The sequence below is a fragment of the Geotrypetes seraphini genome, chromosome 1 (genome assembly GCF_902459505.1).
Source record: "Geotrypetes seraphini chromosome 1, aGeoSer1.1, whole genome shotgun sequence".
In the NCBI taxonomy this organism is placed as follows: domain Eukaryota; kingdom Metazoa; phylum Chordata; class Amphibia; order Gymnophiona; family Dermophiidae; genus Geotrypetes; species Geotrypetes seraphini.
Window position 1 is genome coordinate 217,002,264 of NC_047084.1, and position 27,422 is coordinate 217,029,685.

At 42.5% G+C, this 27,422-nt stretch overlaps 1 protein-coding gene across 2 annotated transcripts in view; it reads right to left on the reverse strand.

Annotated features, from left to right (window-relative positions):
* GABRB1 (gamma-aminobutyric acid type A receptor subunit beta1) overlaps nucleotides 1-27,422 on the reverse strand; it is a 448,531-nt gene that overhangs the window by 85,334 nt on the left and 335,775 nt on the right. For both annotated transcript variants that reach the window (XM_033946143.1, XM_033946134.1), the window contains exon 5: nucleotides 23,631-23,713. In XM_033946143.1, coding sequence (XP_033802034.1) covers nucleotides 23,631-23,713 — 83 coding nt within the window. The remainder of the gene's footprint in view (nucleotides 1-23,630; nucleotides 23,714-27,422) is intronic.

A 27,422-nucleotide genomic window follows, 5' to 3' on the forward strand; every position in this document is an offset into this window, starting at 1 on the left:
ACATAGCATCCACTATTACTACCTACCCCTTAGAGATTCTCTGTCCTTGCCCTATGCTTTTTTGATTTGAAATACAATCGAAACAGAGAAAATGACAGAGTCCTTAGGGAAATCTGATCCAGTATTCCTAGCTCCCTGTATTGATCCAAGTCGATGGAATGTGAATGAAAGATTAACAGGTGATAGGGCTCCTTTTACTAAGCTGCGATAGCGATTTTAGTGTGCGCTGAATTGCCACACGCGCTAGACCTTAACGCCAGCATTGAGCTGGTGTTAGTCATAGCCGCGTAGCGTGGGTTTAGCGGGTGCTAAAATCCCGCGCGCGCTAAAAACACTATCGCAGCTTAGTAAAAGGAGCCCATAGACTTTTATACTCTGGCCAGTGTTCAAAGATCCTTATCAGGGTAACAGGTATTGCTACCCAGATGAGCAGTGCTCATTTGAGCCATTTTGGATGTTCAGTGGCGTTATATGAATAATGAATAAACTGAAACCTTATCACACTTAATATAGAGCTATATGTTCACCGCTTAACATCTAGCAGCCACATATGTAAGAGATTTTTATATGGACCTTCAGAGTGCAGCCAGGCATTTCATACTACTGGCTGCAGAAGTCTTCATCAGTCCAAGCCTTTATTGAAACTTTTTCTTTAATAGCTTGTTAGCTTCAATTTTTTCTTTTCTTTTCTATTATCTTATTTAACTTTTTTCTTTATCTTTTTAACTTATTTCTTACTGTATCCATAAAATTAGGGCTCCTTTTACAAAGGTGCGTTAGGGCCTTAACGTGCGAAACAGCGCGTGCTAGCTGCTACCGCCTCCTCTTGAGCAGGCAGTAGTTTTTCAGTTAGCGCGTGCTATAGCCCGCGCTAATCCGGTGCGTGCGCTAAAAACGTGAGCACAACTTTGTAAAAGGAGCCCTTAGTGTAAACCACTTAGCTTATAGTGGATTCTCAAATTTCATCTGCACAACCTCTCCCGACATGCATGTTTCAAAGAAACTTTCTTCAGGGTCGAGGGGAACTGAAAAAATAAAACACAATTCATTCACTCAATGTCTCAAAACACAGCAATAAAACTCATCTATAAAGCTAGGAAATTTGACCATGTTACCCCTCTTCTGAAGGAAGCACACTGGCTCCCCATTACACACCGTATCACTTATAAAACCATTCTGCTCACTTTTAAAATCAGACTTTCTCACCTGTCTTCATACCTAGACAAGCTCCTCATCCCACAACGCTCAGTACGTCTCCTAAGGTCAGCCGATCAGAAACTCTTGTCAATTCCTTCTATAAAAGATTTCTTCTACACTAGGAAAATAAACTTCGCAGTAGTAGCTCCCACCTTGTGGAATGCTCTGCCACAGCTACTCCGATCCGAAAATCAACTCGACAAATTTAAGATAAGCTTGAAGACCTTCTTATTCAGCGATGCCTTTTCTTGTATTTAGATCTTCCTTTACATACATATAGTTTGGGTTTGTTTTTTTGTTCCTTTTTTCTTTTCCTTTTTTTTTCTCTCCTTACTTCCATTCTTCATCTTTTTCTTCTTTTTATATTTAACCAACCGCTTTTATAAAGCGATCCCACCCTATTTGTTTTACCCTCTTCCCTCTTTCTCCTTTCTTCTTTTAACATGTAACTTTCCCCCCATCCTTCCCATTTTTCCTCACCTTCAAGTTTGTCTAGTTAATGTCTTCAGTGTACACTTTGATTATTTTAAATTTATCTATTTATTTAATTTTTCCTTTCAAATTTTTATTGTAAACTGGCCAGATACTTGCTGATGGTCGGTATATTAAAAGCCAATAAACTTGAAACTTGAAACTCATAATATCAAAACGGAGTAGTGAAAAAGTATTCCTAGCTTTGCAGTGCTGAAGAAAGTTTCTTTGAAACATGCATGTCGAGAGGTGGTGCAGATGAAATTTGAGAATCCACTATAAGCTAAGTGGTTTACACTAATTTTATGTATACAGTAAGAAATAAGTTAAAAAGATAAAGAAATAAGTTAAATAAGATAATATAAAAGAAGAGAAAAAAAATGGAAGCTAACAAGCTATTAAAGAAAAAGTTTCAATAAAGGCTTGGACTGACGAAGACTTCTGCAGCCAGTAGTATGAAATGCCTGGCTGCACTCTGAAGGTCCATACAAAAATCTCTTACATATGTGGCCGCTAGATGTTAAACGGTGAACATATAGCTCTATATAAAGTGTGATAAGGTTTCAGTTTATTAATTAGTACTTCTCATGTTTGGATTTATGGCTCAGTACTCATTCAGTGGCAAAGAATTTGAGCGTTATATGAATAATGCCACTGAAAATCATTGCACAATTTCGATAGTGCCAGGGTGGTCTGTGAATAGAGCGAGTGAGGTCCTTTCAGTTATCCTGTTTGTGGCAATATTCAGTCCACTAGCTAGGTAACCATTCAGATAAATAGACTGTCCTAATTTTGACTGTTAAGTCATCTGGATATCAGACTGAATATGGCCAATATACAGATAGTGCTGGTAGTCAAGGGTGAATTGGGATAGTCAGCTGACCAGCTACTATCTGGATACTGGTGATGAATATCTGTATTTAAGTCAGATGTAGTGGACAATTTTTAATGAAAGAAATGCTGAATATTACATAAGAATAACCTGTTCATCAAACACAACTTTGTCAGAGCTTTTTTCGGGCCTCAGTACCACCACTTCACCGCTGGCAAAATTTCTTTAGCGGGAAGAATTACGTGAGAAATCCTCACTGGCCCATATTATTCATTTAACTATTTTCACTATTTGTAATACTTTAACTTTCTTTCATACATATAAAGTGCTTTATTATTTCATAACTTATCTTTTTAGTTGCTTTTTATATTCAGACCTGGGAGAGTCAGACCCGACATGTTTCGCATCAGAATGCTGTTTCAAGGATCTCCCGCGGCCGATTTTGTCATCCGACTCCTACCGATTTCAAAGAATAATTCTTCCCGCTAAAGAAATTTTGACAGCGGTGGAGTGGTGGTACTGAGATCCGAAAAAAAAGCTCTGACAAAGTTGTGTTTGAAGAACGGGTTACACTTGGGAAGTGGTGAGGATGTGTTAGATGATTATTCTCGAGTAGAGGATTGTTTAAAAATACATCATGTATATCTGAACCTGTGTGTATGAAATAATGATGGCACATGAGAATTAAGAATTTGTTGAATATTACATAAGAACATAAGAATTGCCATACTGGGACAGACCAAAGGTCCATCAAGCCAAGTATCCTGTTTCCAACAGTGGCCAGCCAAGGTCCCAAATACCTAGCTAGACCCCAAGTAGTAAAACAGATTTCATGTTGCTTATGTTAAGAATAAGCAGTGGATTTCCCCAAGCCATTTCAATAATGGTCTATGGATTTCTCTTTTAGGAAATTATCTAAGCCTTTTTTAAACCCTGCTAACACCACATTCTCCAGAAACGATTTCCAGAGTTTAATTACACATTGTGTGAAGAAATATTTTCTCCGGTTTGTTTTAAATATACTACTTAGTAGTTTCATCGCATGTCCCCTGGTCCTAGTATTTAAATTCACTGTTCCCTCTAAGCTGAGCAGGAGTCCTCCACCCACAGTCTCACCAATAGAGGGTGCTGTTTTACTGTCACATTTTTCAATTGTGAGGGACAGGCAAGTTCTGCAGGACTCCAGGGAACATACCTGTCCTTAGCGACTGAAAATATTCCACCCCCTAGTGGTAGCAATGCAGCTGGAAGACACCTGCTCAGCTTAGAGGGAACACTACGTTTTCTTCTCCACTCAGTATTTTATAGACCTCTATCATATCACACTCTTCTCCAAGCTGGAGACCCAGCCACTTTAGCCTTTCCTCACAGGGAAGTCATCTCAAACCTTTTACCATTTTTGTCACCCTTCTCTGTACCTTTTCTAATTCCACTATATCTTTTTTGAGATACGACTAGAAGTGCACACAGTATTCAAGTTGCAGCCGTACCATAGAGCGATACAAGGACAGTATAACATTTTCATCTTTGTTTTCCATTTCTTTCCTGATAATTCTTAACATTCTATTTACTTTCTTAGCCGCCGCCGCACATTGAACTGAGGGTTTCAAGGTATCCTCAACAATGACACCTAGACCTTTTTCCTGGGCAGTGACACCTAACATAAAACCCAGTATCATGTAGCTAAAGTTCGGGTTCCTCTTTCCCACATGTATCACTTTACACTTGCTCACACTAAGCATAATTTGCCATTTTGTCCAGACTATAAACAATGTACCATATATACTCGAATATAAACTGTGATTTTTGGGCCAAAAATTTGGCCCAAAAATGGGGGTCCCTGTTTATATTCGGGTCATCCCCCACTGACTGCCCAAAACCCTCCCGGACTTCCTGCAGGTCTGCCTTAGGCCGGGACAGGAGGGATCCCTCCTGTCTCCTGCCCTGGCCGACACTAATAATTACCACCCTCTCTCGTGTACCTGTTCCCTTGTGGTCCAACATGTATCCCGCGCTGAAATCCTTTGTAAAGGTAGTAGCCAGCAGCGCACCCGGGCCGGCATGCAGGAGCAAGCTTTTCGTGCTGCTGGACGGTCCTGCACCGCTTCTTGATATGCTGCCGCAAGTTCTCACGGGATTCGTGGTTATCAAGGCAGCCTATTAAGGAGCGGTGCAGGGCAGGTCGGCAGCACGAAAAGCTCGCTCTTGCGTGCCAGACTGGATGCGCCGCTGGCTACTACCTTTACAAAGGTGGGAAACTGGAATGCTCTTCCGGAGGTTCTTATAGGGGAAAACACCCTCCAGGGATTCAAGACAAAGCTAGAAAAGTACCTGCTGAACCAGAATGTACACAGGTAGGGCTGGTCTCAGTTAGGGCACTGGTCTTTGACCTAGGGGCAACCGTGGGAGCGGACTAGGCATGATGGACCACTGGTCTGACCCAGCAGCGGCAATTCTTATGCTCTTATGTAGATGCCCAAAGTCGGCAGTGGCAAAATGTCCATTCTCGAAAAATATGTCTAGAATATATATTTTTTCTAAAATCGTCCATCTGGACATCCGGGCCATTGATCATCCAGACTGCCAGTACATCTATCTTTATACCACATTTTCAACCAAAAATTAATCTAAATCCCAAACGCCAGATCAAGACCATTTGGATATAGGATGGACCAGCATTATGATGGACTGGCTACCCAAACATGGCAACAGAGCAATGGGGCACCTTACAGGGCACTGCTGTGAACTTCACAAAAAGGGTGTCACAAACATCTCACCAGAACTCCCTTATAGGATACTAGCTGATGCCCCGGCATTGCACGGGTATTTAATTATAGCAATAACACTGTAAATGGATTCAAATAAAGATACTTTATAGTGGTGAATGAAATTATTTTTTTACAGCTTAATAAAAAGTACAATATTCAAATTATAATGTGAAATATTTGACAAAATGAATACAATACAACTAACGCAAAACGTGATTATAAACAACAATTTTAGTTTCACCTCCTGGAGCAAGAACATATAAATTCTTGGGTGAACCCACCCTTGAGCAAGCAACATAGAGTTGTGGGCCGCGAGACCCCCAGAACATATCACCCCAGGTACTGAGGGATCTGCATACCAAGTTTTGTTCAAATCGGTCAAGCCGTTTTTGAATTACAGTGAGAATGGCAGCTTTTTACATTTTTTCCATTGACATGAATGGGTGAAATCTGATTTTCTGTTTGTAGCTCCGCCCACGTGTGCAGGTGGGCCGCGAGACCCCCAGAACATATCACCCCAGGTAGTGAGGGATCTGCATACCAAGTTTCGTTCAAATCGGCCAAGCCGTTTTTGAATTACAGTGAGAATGGCAGCTTTTTACATTTTTTCCATTGACATGAATGGGTGAAATCTGATTTTCTGTTTGTAGCTCCACCCACATGTGCAGGTGGGCCGCGAGACCCCCAGAACATATCACCCCAGGTAGTGAGGGATGTGCATACCAAGTTTCGTTCAAATAGGTCAAGCCGTTTTTGAATTACAGTGAGAATGGCAGCTTTTTACATTTTTTCCATTGACATGAATGGGTGAAATCTGATTTTCTGCTTGTAGCTCCGCCCACGTGTGCAGGTGGGCCGCGAGACCCCCAGAACATATCACCCCAGGTAGTGAGGGATCTGCATACCAAGTTTCGTTCAAATCGGTCAAGCCGTTTTTGAATTACTGTGAGAATGGCAGCTTTTTACATTTTTTCCATTGACATGAATGGGTGAAATCTGATTTTCTGCTTGTAGCTCCGCCCACGTGTGCAGGTGGGCCGCGAGACCCCCAGAACATATCATCCCAGGTAGTGAGGGATCTGCATACCAAGTTTCGTTCAAATCGGTCAAGCCGTTTTTGCGTGATCGCGGCACATACACACACACATACATACCTCCGATTTTATATATATAGACTAGTCTTATAGCCCGTTACATTAACGGGTGCTAGAATATATGTGTGTGTGTCTCTCTTTATTTCTTTCTCTCTCTCTCTCCTTAGCTGCTTTCTTTCTTTCTTTTTCCTTGGCTGTCCATCACCACCCCTTGCCTGCTCCCCTTGTCCATTCTCCCTTCCTTTTACCTCCCCTGTGTCCACCACCACCCCTTCACAGCTCTCCTTATGCAGCAGCAGCCCTTCTCCCTTTGTTTTACCTCCCCCCTGTCCAGCAGCACCTTCCTTCTCCCCCTGTCCAACATTAGGCCTCCGTTCCTTTTTCTTCACCCCCCCTGTCCATCAGCACCTCTTTCCTTCTCCCCCTGTCCAGCAGTAGGCGTCCCTTCCTTTTTCTCCCCCTCCTCCTTCTTATCCCTATGATACACTTACCTTGCTCTGCCCCTGTTCAGAGACTCCCGACAGCCGCCCAGTTGCACCCATTGGAAAAGTTCCCTCTGCGGCATCCCGCACCTCTTCTTGTCTTTCTGTCTCCCTTCCTCCCTCTGTCTGTCTGTCTGAAGCAGCATTCCCTCCCCCTCCATTTCCCTCCCCCCACACCAGTTCCCTGTGCCTGCATTAGCGTTTCCTCTACCCTCTTTCCCTTCCCACAGTCGCGACTACAAACGCGGGCCCGACTCCTTTGCGGCCCCCCCCCCTTCCCTTCCCTTGCCGGAGCCCGACTGGCGATTTAAGCAGCGTGTCAACAGTCTTCACACGCTGCTTCGGGTCCTTCTACTGCCCTGATTTACTCTGGCACGTCCGGAGCAAATCAGGGCAGTAGAAGGGCCCGAAGCAGCGTGTGAAGACTGTTGACACGCTGCTTAAATCGCCAGTCAGGCCCGCGGTAAGGGAAGAGGGGGGGCGGTAAGTTCCCAGGTCCCGGGCAGCGGAAAGTTGCTGGGCTCCTCGGTGGGGGCGCTGAGTGGCCGCGATCCCTCTCCTCCCAGACCTCCCCCCCCCACGGAGGAACGGAGATCGGCGGTTACAGTCGCTGGCTTCGGCGTCTTCTATCCACTGCGGCCAACCCTAGCGGAAACAGGAAGTAGTCAGAGAGGGCGGGTCGCAGTGGACAGAAGACAGCAAAGCCAGCTTTAGTGCGGTGCAGCGCTTTTCTCAATTTAAATGCCGGTGAGCCGGCGAGAAGGAGGAGGCTTTGGCGTGGTGGTTTTGGCAGTGAGTGAGGGCGGGAGGGGGCAGTCGCCGGCTGTGCTTTCCTGATCTTGCCGCCGCATACGCACTCTGGCCACGGACCTATGGATCATGGATCAGGGAATACAGATCACGCAGGTCTGAGTGCGCATGCACGGCTAGCGCTTTATTATATAGGATAGTGAGCCCCCCAAAACACACTATACCCATCTGTCTATAACCCAGTAGTCCTAATGGCTGCAGGTTGTACCTATATGGCAGTACAGTAGGGTTTTGGGGTGTTTTGGTGAGATCACATTTTCCACCATGAATGTAGTGGTTAGAGTGGCTTATGGGCCTGGGTCCTCCTCTCTATGGGTCACTAGCCTACTCTTCAGGCTACTTAAGATACCTGTATGCAGCTCTACTAGACTTTCCTATAGCAGGTGCTGATGTTCTGGAGATAGGTATGTACATTTTTATTCTGATATTTATGGCAGTGTGAGGGGGTCAGAGATCACTGGTGGAGTATGTGTGGGTTTTTACATTGTCTTTGCAGTGGTTATCTGGTCACTTTGGATACCTTTTTGGCACTTATACCTGCTTTTACATCGTCTAACTCACAACATATAAGTTTTGTCCAGGAAGTCTCATGAAACATTTGATTATCCTTTCAGGACGACTAAGTCTAGGTCAGCCCACATTCTGCCCAAATACCGCCCTATCCACTCCTCCCTTTTAGCTTTGAGTGTCTAGCGCCATACATCCGAATTGGACTTAGATGTTTCTTTTGAATATGCCCCGCTATGCACATACAGGACCACAAACTAAAAGTACTAATATACACAAACATAACCCTAAGATGTCAGACTTTACATGTAGTAGAACACCAGAGAAATAGAAAGAAATGAATTTTTTCCAATCCTTAACAGTGCAAAATATAGACAGCAGATGTAAATTCTCAAAACTGATATATTAAAATCACTAAATTGAAAATAAAAACATTTTTCCTATCTTTGTTGTCTGATGATTTTATTTTTCTACTCATCTTTTCCCAGTCTCTGGTTGCACTTCCTTCTATCTGTGTTCTTACTTCTGTTTCCTGGGCCTTCTTATCCATTCGCTGTTTTTCTCTGTTTCTTCACTTTCTGCCCTACATCCATCTTTGGCATTAACTTTTAACATTCAACTTCCATTTTTCTGCATTCTTCTCAAATCTATGTACTTTTCCCATGTGTTCCCTTTCCATCTATCCATGTGCACCATCTCCTCCCTCTTTCTTCTCCCCTATTCCCCTCTATCCATAAACAGCATGTCTTTCATCCTTGTGCACCATCTCCTCCTTCTCACTCCCATGGTCTGACATGGTCTTCCCCCTCACCCCTCCTATGGTCTGTCATCTTTTTCCTCTCCTCTCCTTCCCACAATAAGGCATCTATCTCCCCTCCTTCCCTTATCTTCCCTCCTCCCCTAGACTGAAATCTTTCTCTCTCCTCCTTCATTTCTGTGATCCGGCATCTCTATCCTTCCCTCCCCCTTCCAGTGGTCTGTCATTTCTCTCCTTCCCTTCCTGTGGTATGGAATTTCTCTCCTTCCCTTCCCAGAGAGTAGCCACCCTGGTGGTCTAGTGGCATATTTGGGAGCAGGAAATTACCACACTCCTTCCTGCCCATTGCCACCACTGGACCAGCCACTAATGCGTTTTTTTTAAATGGCTGCTGAGACTTCAAGTGGAAACCTTGCAATACTTCTACAAATCTTGCGAGGCTGCCGCATGAAGTCTCAGCAGCCATTTTGAAAAAGCAGTGACAGAGGCTACACTGTCCAGCAGCACCTCATCCTTTCACCTCCTCTATCTAGCAGCACCTATCCCTTTCATCTCTCCATACCACCATGATTCAGCAGCACCCCTCTCTTCCCCTTCCACCCAGGTCCAGCAGAACCTCTCTCTTCCCTCCCCCCAGATCTAGCAGCAGCTCTCGCTTCCCTTTCCCTCCCCCAGGTCCAGCAGCACCTTTCTCCATCTTCCTCCTAGGTCCTGAAGCACCTCTCTCCTCCTCCTGTATTCAGCAACATCTATACCCCCTCCCAAGCAGCACCTATTCCCACCGCATGTCCAGCAGCACCACTCCCCACCCCATGTCTAGTAGCACCTATCCCCACTCCCTACCCCCAACTAGCAGCAGCTCACAGTCAGTTATAGAATTACTGACTAATTGTTTAATGCTCTTTAATAAAAAGGGCTCGTAATGTTATTAGTGATTACCAGTAAAGTTGACAAGCTACTTGCCATACTGTTATTTTGCATTCACTGCTCTTTCTAAGTTGAGTGGGTATCCTCCAACTGCATTGCTATTAGTAGGAGGTGGTGCTTTAATATTATGTTTTCTATCTCTAGGTTTAAGCAGGTTCCCTGGAGTCCTGCAGAACTTACCTATCCCTCATTATTGAAAATGTGAAAGTGAAACTGCATTCCCCCCCCACCCCGGTAAGACTGTAGATGAAGCTTAGCTTAGAGGGAACAGTGCTTGCATTTAATGTCAGCTTCATGTTAAGGCCCCATGCAGGTTATACTGTATACAAGCTGTTGAAACCAATGCTTTGTAGGTAGCCTCTGCTTCCATCTACATTTAGAAGTAATTTTCCTGGCTTTGAAAGAGTATTTTTGTAGCAAAATAACACTTGACAGTTGAATAAAATCATCCCCCTTGCTGGTACAAATCTATTTTTGTTGCTAGTGCTAGTCTTAGGCTAGGTACTACCTCAAATCAGGAGGATTTGCAGTTAAGGCTGCCAAATTACTTTTCAATCCAAGGAATTTTCCATAAGAAAGTCACCTAGCAAAAGAGAGAAGTTTTGTTTTTTCTCAGATCAGGAAGGAAGGTAGGAAATCCTCTAAGAAAATGAAACTAATTATTGATTTGCAAGTAGATAAAGCCACTGATAGTGTGAATATTCCCACAATTAAACTTGAGCCTTGGCTCTTGCCTGTGTTTTCCTGCAGTTAAGCAACAATGAATAGTATCTTTAGAGCAGCTTTTTTGATAAAAAGCAGTGAAACCTAGATATGATTTCTTATGTTGACAAGGCCCAGATTCACTAAAGGTAGTGATTCAATCGCAGTTGGCCGATTTCTGGCTGATTTTAAAACAGCGATTGATTCACTATCTTTTTTGGCCAATCAAGGACTTCCTTAAGCTCCTACCTAGGGAGGAGCCTGAGGCACTTGAGCCAATCAGGGCCTTAGGCCTCTCCCCATGCATCACATGATGTACCAGGAAGGGGCCTAAGGCATGCAGCATACTCCAGGAACGGAGGATCAGGGAGGGGGGAGGTACTTGCCAGCAGGAGGGAGTGGGCATCCCTCCTGCCATTTGTGTTTTTGGTTGTTTTTTTCCCTTTGGGGAAGAGGGAGCCGGGCCTGATGACAGGAGGGAGTGGGCATCCCTTCTGCCTTTTTCTAGGGTGGGAGCGCCGCCACCGCCGTTCTTATCTCGGGGGTGGATGACCACCATGGTGTTTGTCTTGGGGGGGGGCGCGTTTGTTGGGGGGACATTGGCAGCAGTGGGCTTTTTTTTAAAAAATGTATTTTAATAGGCAGATATTTTGCTTGTGTAATACACGCAAAATATCTGTGCCATTAAAAAAAAACCCTGGCAGACCCGACAAGTCTACAGCAGTCGGGTTTTAGGATAGTAAAACCTGATTCAAAATAGCCAAGCAATTGTTAGTGAATCAATTGCTTGGCTATTTTGCATGGGGTTTTACTCATTTGCATGGGTGAATTGGATTGGGTAGGAGATTGATCTGGCAGCAGTTTAGTGAATCTGGTCGGGGAACGATTGCAAAGCCAGTAAAACTGGTTTTGCGATCGTTGGTACAGGATCGGAAGGTTTAGTGAATCTAGCTCTTAAGCCTAAATTATTTCAGGAAAGCAGATGATTTCAACTGTTTCTTAAAAGATGTATTTGCTAGAATTGCTTAATTATGTAAGCAATGGTATATAAAGACTCAGAAGAAAAAACAGTCTAAGTTGATAAACCCTGGTTACAGAAGACCTCCATTGGAAGGGGGGGTGGGGGTGGGGGAGGAGGTCAATATTCTTTTTGCTGATAGAATAAAAGGTGAAATAACAATATATTTATCTTCAACGATCTATAGGTAGAATTACAACATTTATTTTTCAATGTGTATCTTTTTTTATTTAGCCATTCACCATTTTAAAGAAATTTTTTTATACACTTCATCTGTTTTCGTTTTCTGTGAATGCACTGAGCATGATCTCTAATACAAAACAAATCTGACACTAAGAGGTCATTATATAATGGTTAATAATATGTTTATTATATGGTAAATGGTTCAATGTGCTAAATATTTATCACACCTGTAGACTGAAAAATGGCTCAGCCACAATAAGTGCTACTTAAGTTGCTTATATAAATATGGTAATGGATATGTAAAAGAAGAATTATGAGCTGCTTTGGTTCTTAAGTTGCTTATATAAATATGGTAATGGATATGTAAAAGAAGAATCATGAGTTGTTTTGGTACTCTGCCAGTATCTGTAGTGTCTTGGAGTTTACAAATGCTGACGTCTTTTTCAGCTACTACTTTTGCGAATGAAAACAACCTTCTTTTCCTCTTACTATTCTTTAGTTTCCTAACAAAAAGGTTTGTTGCCCTTAAAATAGATCTTTTCTACTTCTCCCAGATGTTTTCATCCAGCTAACAACTCCTTGAGGTATTCCTCGATGTTAAGAAAACTGGATTTTTTGAAGTCTAAAGTATTCACTTTTAATAAATCTTTTCCACATGTATTTTAATATTGAACCACATCAGTCTCCTTTCATAAGCATTAGGTCCTGTATGGCCCCCCATCCGACTGCTGAAATAGTTCTCCCTGTAGCAAATGCAAGATCTCCCCACCACAACAGGGATGTTCCAAAATATCTGGCACATTGAATTAGTGGTACTTCACCTTTCATAGCTATATTGTCAATGTCTTCAATTAAACCTCTATCCACTGTTTCTACCTTTGAAGGAGGTCTAGGTATGACTCCAATATAAATAGATTTCCCATTTCCTTTTCCCAGATTAACCCACAATGCCTCTTCCTTACCTTGTGAGTCCTACAGTTCTGCTACTTTAATGTTATCCTTAACATGTAATGCCACTCCTCTTTTCTTCCTACCCTGTCATTCTGAATAAGTTAACAGCCCAGTATAACTATATACGAGTCCAGCAATAGTTCTCCATGAACCATGCCTCATGGACTGCCAATAAATCCAAGTCAGCCTCTTCTACCCATATCCACTAAATCTAGAACCTTATTTTCCATACTATCAGCAAGATACCCCTGTTAATGAACCTTCAATTCTGGCTTTCAATATTTGTTATTTCTGTAAAATATGAACACCACCTTTCATCGCAAGAAATGATATGTGAATAGAGTAGATTCAAGTGAGTCATTCAGTATTGATTGTCTACTGACCATTTTGCTAGTTGGTGTGCTAGTTCAATACATTTAAGTATAGTGAAGAAGATAATTCAAACTTTGCTGTTAACAGATTAAAGCTTGTCAGTGTATTCTGTACTATATCTATAGTTTATTCCTTCATTGAATCACATGGTTCAAAAGAAGGCTTTTGTCACTGATTTTTCTGACCTCTGTTGAGAGACTAAGCTTTTTTTTAAAGCTACAATAATCAAGAGGTTTCCATGAACTGTCTAAAAGACAAAATTGTCCTTGTAAATCATTGAACAAAAACAGAGAAAAACCCTAACAACTGCAAAATATTCTTGAAAGTCATAAATTGAGATGCATTTGCCAAAAGGGGAAGGGGAAGAACCCAACTACAAAACTAACCCCAGAATAATATAATAATGGTGAAGTATGTCCTCAGTGTGAGGTTACAAGCTTGAGGCAGCACAAAGTTCAAAAAAACACTACAGCCACCACGCTTGAACATGCTGGGCTTTTTCCAAGGTGAGATAAACTCACAACTTAGCCCCACACCATCATAGGAACATACTGTGTGTGAATAACAACAATGAATGAACTTGTATAGTGTGATTACTATCAATTTAATTCACAAAATAACAGTGGAATTCCTGCCCCTCACCTCTAGCCAAAAGAATTAGGGCTAGATTCACTAAAGATAGCACAGCAACTCAATCACTGTTAGCCATTCTCTGGCTGATTTTCCAACAGCGACTGATTCACTATCATGTTTGCATGCAAATGATTTGCATGTAAACCCACCCACTCAATTGCTCAGTGAGCGATTGACTCATGGCAGAGCCCTAACAGTAGTGATAGGGGAAGCAGCCTCCTGCCACTGCTGTCAGAGCTTCTGCTTTTTAAAAAAAAATGGAACAGATATTCTGCGTGACTTAAATACGTACCATCTGTCCCATTAAAAAAACAATCCTGAGCCACCATCCCCCCCCCTCTCCTGAACCTCAAAAAGATGACAGGAGAGATGCCCACTCCCTCCTGCTAGGAAAGACCTATCCCATACCCTCCCTCCCTGAAGAAAAAGGCAGGAGGGATGCTCACTTCCTTTTGCCACAAAGGTGCCTGCTCACTCCCCCCTGAAAAAAGGCAGGAAAGATGCCCACTCCCATCTGCCCAGAAAGACCTCCCCCCCAAGAAAAAGGCAGGAGGGATTCCCACTCCCTCCTGCCACCAGAGGCCCCCTCCCCCTCCAAATCCCATGGGAGCAGGAGGTACTAAAAACAGCTCCTGCTCCTCCTCCTCTTCGTGATGACATGGCCTTAGGCCCCTCCCCGGTACATCATGTGATGCAAGGGGAGGGGCCTAAGGCCTTGATTGGATCAGAAGCCTCAGGCTCCTCGCTTGGGAGGGGCCTGAGGTATCTGAGCCAATCAGGGACTTCCTTAGGAAAGAGCCTAACGAAGTCCTAAATTGGCCAAAATAAATAGCCAATCAGAAATTTCCTTAGGCTCTTTCCTTGATGACACTGGGCCTTAGTCCCCCTCCCCAGTTCATTATGTGATACACGGGGAAGGGCCTAAGGCCCTGATTGGCTCAGACGCCTTGGGTTGCTCCCGTGAGTGGGGCCTGAGGCGACTGAGCCTACAGGTCTACAGTAATCGAGTTTTAGGATCGGTAAATAGCCAAGCAATGTAAGTGAATCAATTGCTTGGCTATTTTGCATGGGATTTTACTAATTTGCATGGCTGGATCGGTAAATGGACAATTGAGGGGAAAAACACGCAGTGGGCCATTTAATGAATTGGGTCGGTTAGCAGCAATCGTCGCTAAATGATCACTGACTTTAGTGAATCTAGCCCTTAAAGTAAACAAGCTGAAAAAAAATCAATATCAGCAGTACTTAGCTTAATGAGTCAAATTGTCCCATTCTTAAGGCACTGATAATGATCGTTGGGAGAAGGAAAAACTTCTTATCAAACTCTCCTCCACGTCAGTTTCAGCAGTGCAGTCAAGTTACTAAAAGTTTGGTGGCTTAGCGTCTGTGCTCCTGTTGTTTGGTTCCTGAGGAAGGGGCAGTGGTCCCTGAAACCAAGCCTGGTCAAACCCTGGAGATTAGAGGAGAGTTGGATAAGAAGTTTTTATAGACCTTCAAAGATGGATTCTATGAGACTGTCAAACCCCCATTCAGGGCTCCTCAAAGAGAACAAACACCCTTTATCGTCATCAGGTCAAATTTATTTGCTATGCAATAATAGTCTCGAAACATCATTCTAGCAATCTTCTTATTTGTTTTCCAACAATCAATAGTAGTATTTCAAATAAACTTGAATTTTAGATTTCATTTATCTAATGGTACTTTTTACAGGGAGACATTTACAATGAGTAGGAGCTAGTGGGCATTACTCATGCTCATATCAATCCCCCTTAGACCACCAGAGATATTCAAGATAGGCCTGGGGGAGCCTATGTGGGGGGGGGGGTATGGGGATCTCAGGCCCTGGCTTACTTTTGTGGAAGGGGTGATTGGAATAGGGAGAGAACTCAGAAGCCCCAATTCTGCAACCTACCTAAAAACATAACAACAACCATACTAGTTTAGACCAGTGGTCCATCTCGCCCAGTCCCTCTAGTTTCCATTTGAAAATTCCCTAAATGAACTGACTTTAATTGTCAGTTTTGTGATTTACCTACCAGGGCAGTTCTACCACTTTAACTGCCAATATTTGGGCTAGAAACATTAATCTCATTTTTATCCTTCTGTTTGGATAGGGAAAAGTACAGCATCACAGGGGACAATTCCAGATAACAATCTCTGGTCATCCAGTCAAACAAATCAATCGGATTCAATTGGCATGATTTTCTTGTGGTAAAACCGTATTGCTTCAGATCTGGTTATATGTTGAATTCCAGGAAGTTCCCTATCCTTTCCTTCAGCAATGCCTCCATTACTTTTCTATCCACTGAATTGAGGCTTACCAGCTTATAGTATCCCACTTCTTCTCTGTCACCCTTTTTGTAAAGAATATGAACATCTGCTCTTCTCATATTCCTTGGAACCTCTCCGAACACCAAGGAATTATTTAAAAAAAAAAAAAAAAAATCTATAAAAAGACTCACCAGAACTTCTCTGAACTCCCTTAATATCCTGGCCCATCCTGTCCTGAGGCTTTGTTTACTTTCAGTTTTAATTTTTTCATAACCAAAATTTTATAAATGTTTTTGGAAGGCAAATCTTTAGCAGTTGTATCCCGAACCTACATCCAGAGATTGTGGCCACCATTTTTCACCAGGAGCCAGCAGAAACAAGAGCGAGTTGAGTTGAGTACAACGGCATTATGACTTCAGGCTTTCGGCTGACAAAACTTCTATTGATACAACCCAATATCTGCCTTGCCTTAGATGAAGCCTTCTCCACTTGATTGGCAGTTTACATGTCTGCACTGATGATTACTCCTAAATCTCGTTCTGCTGAAGTCCTAGTTAAAGTTTCTCCATTCAAGAAGTACATCCTGCATGGATTTCTGCTTCCGAGGTGCATGACCTTACATTTCTTAGCATTGAAGCCTAGCTGCCAGGTTGAGGACCAACTTTCCAATGTAAGCAGGTCCTGCGCCATATAATTCTGTAAACTGCATTCACTTACTATATTACATAGTTTGGCTTCATCGACGAATAGTGTTATTTTACCTTGAAGCCCTTGAGTCAGATCCCCTATGAATATGTTGAAAAGGAGTGGACCCAGGACCGAGCCCTGCGGGTAATCTCTAAAACCACTTCATGGTGCAAAGTGAACATTCATACTATTTAGATACTGTGCATATCATAACTTCTTCAACTAATATATAGTGTTTTTAAAACTTTCTTTTAAAAAGGGAAATGGTTTTTAACTTTTAACAAAAAATCACAGAAAAATTATAAAAACATTACGTTAGTTGAAGAAGTTATGATATGCACACAATATCTACTGTATAAATGTTGACTTTGCACTGCAAAGTGGTTTTAAAGATTACCCTATGAAAGACAAACTCATATATTCACAGTGTGACATTTGAATTTTGCACATTATATTCTGGAGCTTTCAGCGGTTTCTTTCATTGCCAGAAATGCTATTTATTATGGATTCTCTTGAAGGATGTTTGATTCCTGCTAGCTGAAACATGGCCATGTCAAGTCTTCTCTTATTCGATGTTCTTGAGAATAAAAGACTTTTTTTACTTTGGCTAGAGCTTTTTTTCTGTTGGTTTTCTTGAAGATTGTGATTAATTTTTTTTACACTTTCACACCCACTGGTGGCCTCTTGACTTTTGCAGTACTCCACTTTTTTTGTTTTTGTGTCCTTTTGCATTAATGTGGGGATCCTCTCTCATGGTTGTTTTTTGTTTTTTTTTTAAATATATATATATACCGGTAACTGTGCCCTGTAGCATAGGTGAGTTTTACATCTGAGGTGCTCTCCTTTAACTATACCTTACTAGAAATTGTGGCTTAGTAAGAACATAAGAAATGCCGCTGCTGGGTCAGACCAGTGGTCCATCATGCCCAGCAGTCCACTCACGCGGCGGCCCTTTTAGTCAAAGACCAGTGCCCTAACTGAGATAAGTCCTACCAGCGTATGTCCTTGTTCAGTAGGAACTTGCCTAACTTTGTCTTGAATCCCTGGAAGGTGTTTTCCCCTACGACAGCCTCCGGGAGAGCGTTCCAGTTTTCCACCACTCTCTGGGTGAAGAAGAACTTCCTTACTTTTGTACGGAATCTATCACCTTTAAACTTTAAAGAGTGCCTTCTCATTCTCCCTACCTTGGAGAGGGTGAACAACCTGTCCTTATCGAAAGAACGGCTTGAAGTTTTTCGCCTCCTTGGCTATTTTTTCCTCTTAGTCTCTTTTTGCCACTTTTACGCCTTATGGAACCTGCGTTGATGTTGTTTATGCTTATTCCAGTTTTCATCCGTTTTTGATCTTTTCCATTCCTTGAATGAGGTTTTTTTGTCTTTGATCGCTTCCTTAACCTCTACAGTGAGCCATGCCGGTTCTTTATTCTTTTTCCTCTTTGATCCCTTGTTGATACATGGTATATATAGATTTTGCACCTTGGTGACCATATCCATAAAAAGAGACCAAGCTTGCTCCAGCATCTTTATAGTGTTTATCCTATTCTTTTTTTTTATTTTTTTTTTGGTGAATGCTTTTTTTTTTTTTAATTCTTTATTCATTTTCAAAATTACAATAAGTGTTATATATGTTCAATCAAAATAACAATAAATACATCAATTAAAAACTTAATTTTCTTCCCCACCATGCGTCTCATCCCGTCGTAATTTCCTTTTCAGAAGTTTAGGACTGTGGCCATCGTTCTGGACTGACGTTTCGCCCCTATTTCCAGATTGAAGCATATTATATTATGATTGCTGTTTCCCAGCATCCTTTCCACTTCTTCATCCTGTGCTGGTCCTCGCAGCCCATTTAGAACTAAGTCCAGGATTGCGTTTCCTCTCATGTTTTCCTTGACAAGTTGTTCCAGGAAGCAATTGCCTACAGTTTCCAGGAACTTGGTCTCTCTAGCACAGCCGGAGGTGCCTAGGTTCCATTCTATCCCTGGATATTTGAAGTCGCCCATGATAACTGCGTTGCCTCCCTTACAGTTGCGTTAATCTCATTCGTCATTTCTTCATCAATTTCTTCAGACTGCTCTGGGGGTCGGTAGTAGATGCTTATCCTCATTTCTGGTCCATTTGCTCCTGGAATTTTGACCCATAGAGGCTCTAACTTATCTGTCCGTTGTGGCAAGTTCTCTCCAGTAGAATGAATTCCCTCTTTGATGTATATGGCAATGCCTCCTCCTTTTTGAGCCACTCTGTCTCTGTGGTATAGTTTCTATCCCGGTAGCACCGTGTCCCAGACATTTTCATCAGACTACCATGTTTCCATGATGCCGATGATGTCGTCGTCATCCTTTTATGCCACAGCTTCTAATTCACCCATCTTATTTCTAAGGCTCCTTGCATTCGTGTACATACACTTGAGTTTGCAGCCTGTTCACTTCATGCGTGTCCTTCCCTCTTGTGTCCTTTTCCGTCTGTCCTGTCTGAAATCTGGTGAGTCTTCCCCTCCATCTTCCTGCACGTTATCCTCCTGGTATACCGGTTCCCGAATCATTGATTCTTTCTCTCAGTCGACTGTCGGCTTTCCCCTTCTTCCTAGTTTAAAAATTTCTCTCTTGATGTTGCTTGCATGTAGCCTCGTTCCGTCTCTGCTGAGGTGGAGTCCGTCCTTCCCGAATTGCTTGCTCTTCCCCCAGAGCTTGCATTGACTGTTGAATTATTTGTCAGTGTTTATGAGTACCCTAGTCTTTTTATTATTATTGTTTCATAGGTCCTATGAAAATATTTTAAAATCAAACAATGTGAGATTATGGGTTCTGGTTTGGAGATTTAAGAGGATCTTTACCTGACTTTTCTAGCAGGATAATTATAGCTTTCTTAAATGATCTATCAGCTTATTCATTTAAAAACAATTCCTTGTAATGTATTTGAAGTTTAGGAGCTAATTTGGTCTCTGAGGGCCTCATTTATTAAATGTTTTACCATATCAGCAGAATTTAAAAAAACCCCAAAACCAAACAACTTGATAAATGAGGCCATAAGTGTCTTATAAAATTGATCTATAAATCCATCAGCTGCAGAGGTATTGTGGGTATTCAGGGAGTTTATTGTTGGCTTTATTGCCACAATGGAGATTGAGTTGTTTAATTTGGATAGCTAACCCCCACCTAGGTTGGAATAGAGAAATCTAATAAATCTTGCAGTGAATTCTTGGGTACATTTTCTTGTAAAGCAAACAATTTTTAAACATTTAAAAAATGCTTCAAAATATTGCTATGTGTAGCGAGTCAGATGATAGCTTTTTCTGATATAAGGTTTAAAAAGGTTTGGGGAAGTAAGGAACGCATTCAGGAAAGCAAATGTACAACTGGGGTAAAAAGTGTTAAGGAGGACACTCAAGATTCCGGTTGGCCCAGGTGCCTAAGGCACCTCCTACAGAACTCACTATTGAAACAGTGATAGTGAAATAGCTCCTCCCTCTGGCAGGACTGCATGTGGAGGACTCCTGCTCAGCTTAGAGGGAAGAGTGTCTAGGTGCCTGGGTTAAATATATAAAATAGTTCATCTAAAAATTATTTATCCCTTAAGCATTTTGTTATAAACTGGACCATTAGTTAGTAATGACCGCTAAATTTCAAAAGCTGTGCTATCACCTTGTTGTTCATAGGCCTGGTTTTTTTTTTGGTTTTTTTTAAAGAATACTTTCAATTTATTCCTTCAAAATGTTCTAAGTTTTTTTTAATTTGAATAACAAATTGTATGATAAATTTGAAAGTCTTGAATTCAATTTAGTTTTAACGATATTAAAAAAAACACTTATCTCAAATATCTGTAGTGCTCAGGCAGCCTCCTGACATGATCAAATTTCTCAGCCAGAATTATTACTAATAGATCAAGTCTTCTCTTCAAAACATTATGAGGTTCATAAGTGAAATGAAAATACGTCTAAAAACCCGCCTAAGTCAGCCCTTGGACCTAAAAGAAACAGGTTTTTAGACATATCTAGAGGCATTTTAGGCCTCTGACTGCCACTGTGTGTCCAGAGCGAAAAGGGACGTTTTTTAAGGAGTCATTAGGGCGGTAGGTGGATGGGATGTGGGCCGACAAAATTAAGTAGTCCTGCAGCGATAATCAAAAGTTTGATGAGGTTGCCTGGATGGAACTTATACATTTTGACTTAGATGAAGTCAAAACTAAACTAAACTAAACTAAACCTTAAGTTTGTATACCACATCATCTCCACAGAAGTAGAGCTCGACACGGTTTACAGGAATTACAAAAGAAAGGAACTCCAATGGGAAGAAGAAGAGCTTGGTAAAGAGGGGAGAGAGAAGGGATTAAGTGTAGAGGAGAGGAAGGGAGTGGTTACATTTTAGAGAAAAGCCAAGTTTTCAAATGTTTTCTGAAGCGTTGGAGGGAGGTCGCACTCCGGAGAGGGGCAGATAAGCTGTTCCACAGCTCGGTGATCTTGAAGAGGAGGGATGTTCCAAGTTTTCCTGTATGGGATATGCCTTTTAAAGAGGGGAATGATAGTATGAATTTCTGAGAGGATCTGGTGGAGTTGGGATTCGCGGAGAGCCAGGATAGTGGAAACAGGGGAGGAAGGATGCCGTGTAGAGACTTGAAGGTTAGGCAGGCGCATTTGTAGTGGACCCTGAGGAGAACTGGGAGCCAGTGAAGCTTAGATAGAAGCGGGGAGACGTGGTCAAATTTGCTTTTTGCGAAAATTAATTTAGCCGCGGTATTCTGAATCCGCTGGAGTCTGAGAAGACTTTTCTTTGTTAGGCTTAGGTAGATGGAGTTGCAGTAATCCAGTCTAGATAGAATAATGGATTGAACGAGGACAGCGAAGTGTTGTTGGTGGAAGCAGGATCTGACTTTCCTTAACATGTGAAGGTTGAAAAAGCATTTTTTTACTAGTATAAGTTCTGATTGGGTTGTTGCTGAGCTGATCGCGGCTGCCCCAATCAGTTTAGTGGCCCAGGCAACCCGTTTCCCCCTCACCCACCCGGAAGACTACCAGCAGGAGGTGATGCCCTGTCCCTCCTGCCTGACACCCCCGAAGCCGCCTGCAATGATCGCCAGCAGGATATATGTCCCATCTCTCCTGCCGGACACCCTCTACCCCTGCAATGATTGCCGGCTGGAGATATGTCCAATCTCTCCTGCCGGACACCCCCCCTCGAAGGTTTGCCAGCAGGAGGGATGCCCAGTCCCTTCTGCTGGACCCCCCAAAGGTAACCCAACTGGACCCCAGAAACCCATACCACTGGGGTAGCTTAAGGGATATGGCCAATTGGAATCTTAGAATACCCCCAGTGTATTACATTACTGTTAACTGAATCGAGACCTGGTCTATAAAACTAAGATTTAGTTTGGTTTATCCCAGAATGCACTGGGAAATGGGCAATCAGGGCCTTAGGCCCCTCCATCTAAAAAAGGTTAGGGAGAGTCTGGGGTTTCCAGTGGGGTTGGGCATGGGCGGTCCTGGTGGGCTACCTTGGGGGGGGGGGGTGTCCAGCAGGAGAGATTGGGCATTTTTCCTGCCGGAGATCATTTGGGGGTTCAATCAATGATCTGAAACAATGTCAAAACATAGAATTTCTTTTTTGCAAATTGGTACTTAATGAAAAGAGATAACACTCTTTTCGGCTACAGTGTTTAGGAAGTTGGTTGGTTGGGCTGAGAACTTTTCAGCACCCCCTTGTATGTTGAATACCATATTACATTTGAAAACATAGCAGTTTTCAAAATTGCATTACACTGTATGCTACATATAGCAATCAGGTTGACAAAGAGCAATATGCTGAGCTAAATTTTCAGATATAGTTATACAAATATTGTTAATACTTACAAACATAACATAAGAATCCATTTATACACTGCAAAACCCCTCAGCTCTATTTGGTTAACAAATGCTAATACAGTGGTACCTTGGATTACGAGCATAATCCGTTCCAGGAGCATGCTCGTAATCCAAAATGCTCGTTTATCAAAGCAAAGTTCCCCATAGAAAATAGTGGCAACACCGATGATTCTTTCTAGAACCCAGGGTCTGTACCTGTCGGGTGCCGGGTGCTGCAGCACCGTCTCCTCCATCCGCCTCCTCCGTCCGTCATCCGAAGAAGAACCCCACAGTGCCACTTCGGGGTGGATGCATCTAATGTCCACCAGCCGCCGGAGAACCCCGCAGTGCCTCTTCAGAGGGATGCCTCCTCCATCTGCCGGCCAGCCCTCCATATCGGATGCCCCCTGCATGCTAGAGAGCCCCCACCCGAACCCACGCAGCCGAGCGCCACCCCACCGGCATGCCACGCACGACACGCACAACGCCGATGATTGAAACTGTGCACGTCATACGCAACGCGCAGGCGGGACGGCACCTGGCCGTGCAGGCCCAGACAGAGGCCCTCCAACCTGCGGAAGGCACCCGACGTCGAAGGCTGGCCGGAAGACGGAAGAGGAATCCCCCGATGCGACGCTTCCTGGACTGTAAGTGCTCGTTTATCGGGGCAGTGCTCGGTTTGCGTGTCTTGCAAAACACTCGCAAACCAGGTTACTCGCAAACCGAGGTTCCACTGTACTGTACATGCACAGAGAATTACAAACTTAAATTACAAAATATTTATCTATAAAATTTAGCAAATAAGGGAGTTTTCAGCATCCTTCTAAAGGTTAGGTACCAGCAAAGCTTGGTCATCAAACTGCCAAAATTCTTGCCCCAGAGGCTTGATAGGCTAATGTTCTATTTTTAAAAATGCTTATAAATGCAGCCCTTTACTGTTGGAAAAGAAAATGGATGGAGTCTGCACAAAGTTGGTTTTCTATCAGAAAAGTTGAAATTATCCACAAGATAGGACGTTATTAACCTGTACAATGTCTTATAGCATATGCAGCCCATCTCAAATCCTTCCTCCAGATAAACATCAGTTGAAAATGTTGAGAATCTTTGCTTAACAAACAAGATAAAATTTGACTTACAACTTTCTATTTCTAATGTACAGTTCTGTTCATCCAGTGGATATCTGCGTAGATCCATCATGCAAGCGGCAGTGGTTGTGATCCTGAAAGAAAGTGAACAAATATTCTTATGAAAAAAAAAAGTTTGCCGGCTTGGCAGAGATCCATCTTGGTGGAATATTAATGATAAAGAAGGAAGCTTATTTGTAATCAGAAATCATGGGCTCATTTATTCATGGAGATATTTGATTGCTGTTAATTGGGCTAAGAATGATATCGAAGCACTGACAAAAGCACAATGGAATATTAAGAGATACAGCATATTCCTTCTGTTAGATTAACCTTATTGGTGCCAAACCCAATGGATATCTGCCATGACTGTACCAGGCCAGATATTCATTCTCCTTCCAGATAAAGGCTTTGTAGAAATCACATGAGTAGAGTTTCGTAGGCATCATAGGGCTAGATTCACAAAGCAAACCGATTGTTTACCGATCGGTTTGTGACCCCTTTGCGACCCAATTTTACTCCAGCCCGATTCACTTACCTCTCTGTCAATCCGATTCTGATCCGCGCATGCAAATGAGGGGAACGGCATGCAAAGTAGGCAGGGACGCGATTCACAAAACAAATTTTGCAAACCGACTGGGCTGGCCGATCAACCCAAGAAGTGACTGCTGGGGACCAGTTGCAAACGTCCTTGCCCACTCTCCAACTCCATTGCCGCCCTGCTCTCTGCATGCCCTGCTCTCTGCTGCCCCGATCTCACTGCCTTTACTCTGCAGAAGCCCTGGGGGGGAGGGGGAGAGCAGTGGCTGTTGGCTGCATTGTTTAGCTCCTTGCGCCACCCTGCTGTCTGCCCTTCTTCTGCCTTTAAGCCCTGACTTTGCTGCCCCAAACTCCCCCTGCTCTCTGCCTCCCAGACTGATCTCTGCTGCCTTGACTCTCCTGCTCTCTGCCGCCTTCCCTGCAGTGTGAGCCCGCATGTTTAAAGCAGGGCTGCACTACGCAGTGCAGCCCCGCTTTAAACCTGCAAGCTTGCACTGCAGGGAAGGTGACAGAGAGCAGGAGAGTCAGGACCAGTGAGTTTTTAGCCTTTAAACTGATGGTAGGTAGCAGGAGAGTCGGGGGCCCCCCAAAACAAACAAAATAAATGCAGCAAAAACGAACACGAATGCATGCGCAGGCCATGTACAGGGAAAGCAGATGGCCTGCGCATGCGTCTGGATCGCACACTAGCGATCCGTGTCAGCGCATGGGGGCGTTCCTCCAATTGCCCCCATTAGAATATTATTGCTTGAAGAATCCATTGGACCTGTTGGATCGGTCACAATCGGGCAGGTTAGTGAATCTAGCCCTAAGTTTCTTAAACCATTTTCCCTATTCTAATCTGATAAAGTACAAAACAAGAGAAGCCAAAGATAGGAATCCAAGACAGGAAACTTCTAGTGATTTGTGCCAATGAGAACCACTGTATTTTTATTTTATTATTTAGTTCACACCTTTTCGGTAGTAGTTTACGGTAAGGTAGTTCCCTGTCTCAAGTGGGTTTACAATGTAAGTTTGTACCTGAAGCGATGGAGGATTAAGTGACTTACCCAAAGCCACAAGAAATGTCAGTGAGATTCAAACCCCAGTTTCTTTGGTTCAAAGCCTGCAGCTCTAACATCTAACCTTTCAGATTTGCACAATAGTTTATTCAAGAAAGGTAAGCAGAAGAGAAACAATCTTTTAGCAATTCTACCTATTCCTGCCTCTGGCCCCACTGATTCTTTTGCCAAATATCTGGCCAAATGGAAAGGGATTGAAGGAAATTGTGGGTTTTTTTGTCTGATTCTGAGAACTTCACCATCACCCTTCTAGAGAAGTCAGTGGCCAGTGATAGCTCATCAAAAGCACTGACTCCAGATGAAGACACTGCTTGAGATGCTGGAACACATTAAGGAGTTTGGTATATCATGAATGATACAGCAGTTTTCATTAAGGACAAGGGAATGACAGTAGGAGCTTCTGGGTATCTAAGAAAAAAATGGTTACATTAGATTCAGAAGACACAAAAAGAAAAATCCAACAGGACTGCAGTAGACATAAATCAGTAGTGAACATGACCATTTTCAAAACAGAAAAACCGTCTATCTTTATGTTTCAAAAATAGCCATTTCTCAGATGTGTTTGTCCTCAGTGCATCTATCTTTCTGAATCATTTTTAAAAATGTCCAAAAGAAAAACAAAAAACAAGCCATTAGGATGTAGGAGTAGGCTGCATCTTTATTGATTTTCAAGTAACAACAATGCAATACATATGAATTTGAATATATAACAATTCAAGAAAAGCACTTTGAACCTACAAATATTCGAAAGTAATATTTCCCCCCACCCCCTTTACTTAATCAATAATATAAATGCAATTATCCTTCCAATAACCCACCCTTATTTAAAGTAGTAATACATTCCCACCCTGGATGTGTAAGGAAATCAGACAAAAATTAAAGAGAAATGACAACTATATAGAAGCAATAAAAGATCAATGGGCCCCACACCAAGTTAAATACATTACTATGCCCCAATATCTCAGCATTCATTTTTTCATATTTGTAGCTGCAGCATAAGTTCGCCCACCAAAAAGGGAAGTTAATGCGATCATAGTTCTACTAATTCCGTGTTATCATCTGCATGGCTATTCCCATCATAATTAAGAAAAGCCGGCTGCATTTTTAGTAGATTGACCACACAGAAATCCCAGCAGAAAAGTACAGTGAATGCCATAAAAATTGGCCCAGTTACATATCTCAACCTAACCTCCTTATAGTGTATGGTGATCCACCTAAAACCCACTGGACCCAACTATATACCATACCAATAGCCCTTATGTCTGCAGATATCACCTATGTGTAGGTACAGTGAGATTTGGGTGGGTTTTAGAGACTCATATATTCCACCACAAGTTACTAGTTAGAGTGGGAGATGTGTCTAAGTCCCCGGACTAGCCATAACATCTGAAGCTATCCTACAGGCAGGTATGCACAGTTTCATTCATATCTTTTTTTTTTGGGGGGGAGGGAAGAGGTCAGTGACCATTGGTGGTATTATCCCTTGAGAAAAGGGGGCCTGAGATAGCAAGCTCTATAGGAACATAAGAGTTGCCATACTGGGACAGGACTGAAGATCCATCACACCCAGTGTCCTGTTTCCAACAGTAGCCAATCCAGGTCACAAGAACCTGACAAGATCCCAAAAGAGTAAAACAGATTTTATGCTACTTATTCTAGAAATAAGCTGTGGATTTTCATAAGTCCATCTTAATAATGGCTTACAGGGTAGATACTTTTCATTTAGGAAATTATTCAAACCTTGTTTAAAACTCTGCCAAGCTAAATGCTTTCACCACATTTTCTGGCAATGAATTTCAGAGTTTAATTACACATTGAGTGAAGAAATATTTTCTCCAGTTTGTTTTACATTTACTACTTAGTAGCTTCATTGTATGCCCTCAGTCCTAGTATTTTTGGAAAGAGTAAACAAGTGATTCACATCTACCTGTTCCACTCCTCTCAGTATTTTACGGACCTCTATCATATCTCCCCTGAACCATTTCTTCTCCAGGCTGAAAAGCCATAGCTACTTTAACCTTTCCTCACAGGGAAGTCATCCCAACCCTTTTATCATTTTTGTCACTCTTCTTTGTACCTTTTCTAATTCTGCTATATTGTTTTTGAAATGCTGCAACCTTAATTGCATACAGTATTTGAGGTGTGGTTGCCTTCTTCACTTGAATGCAGTATGCCTGGAGCTATTAATGAAAGGTGTTAGCTA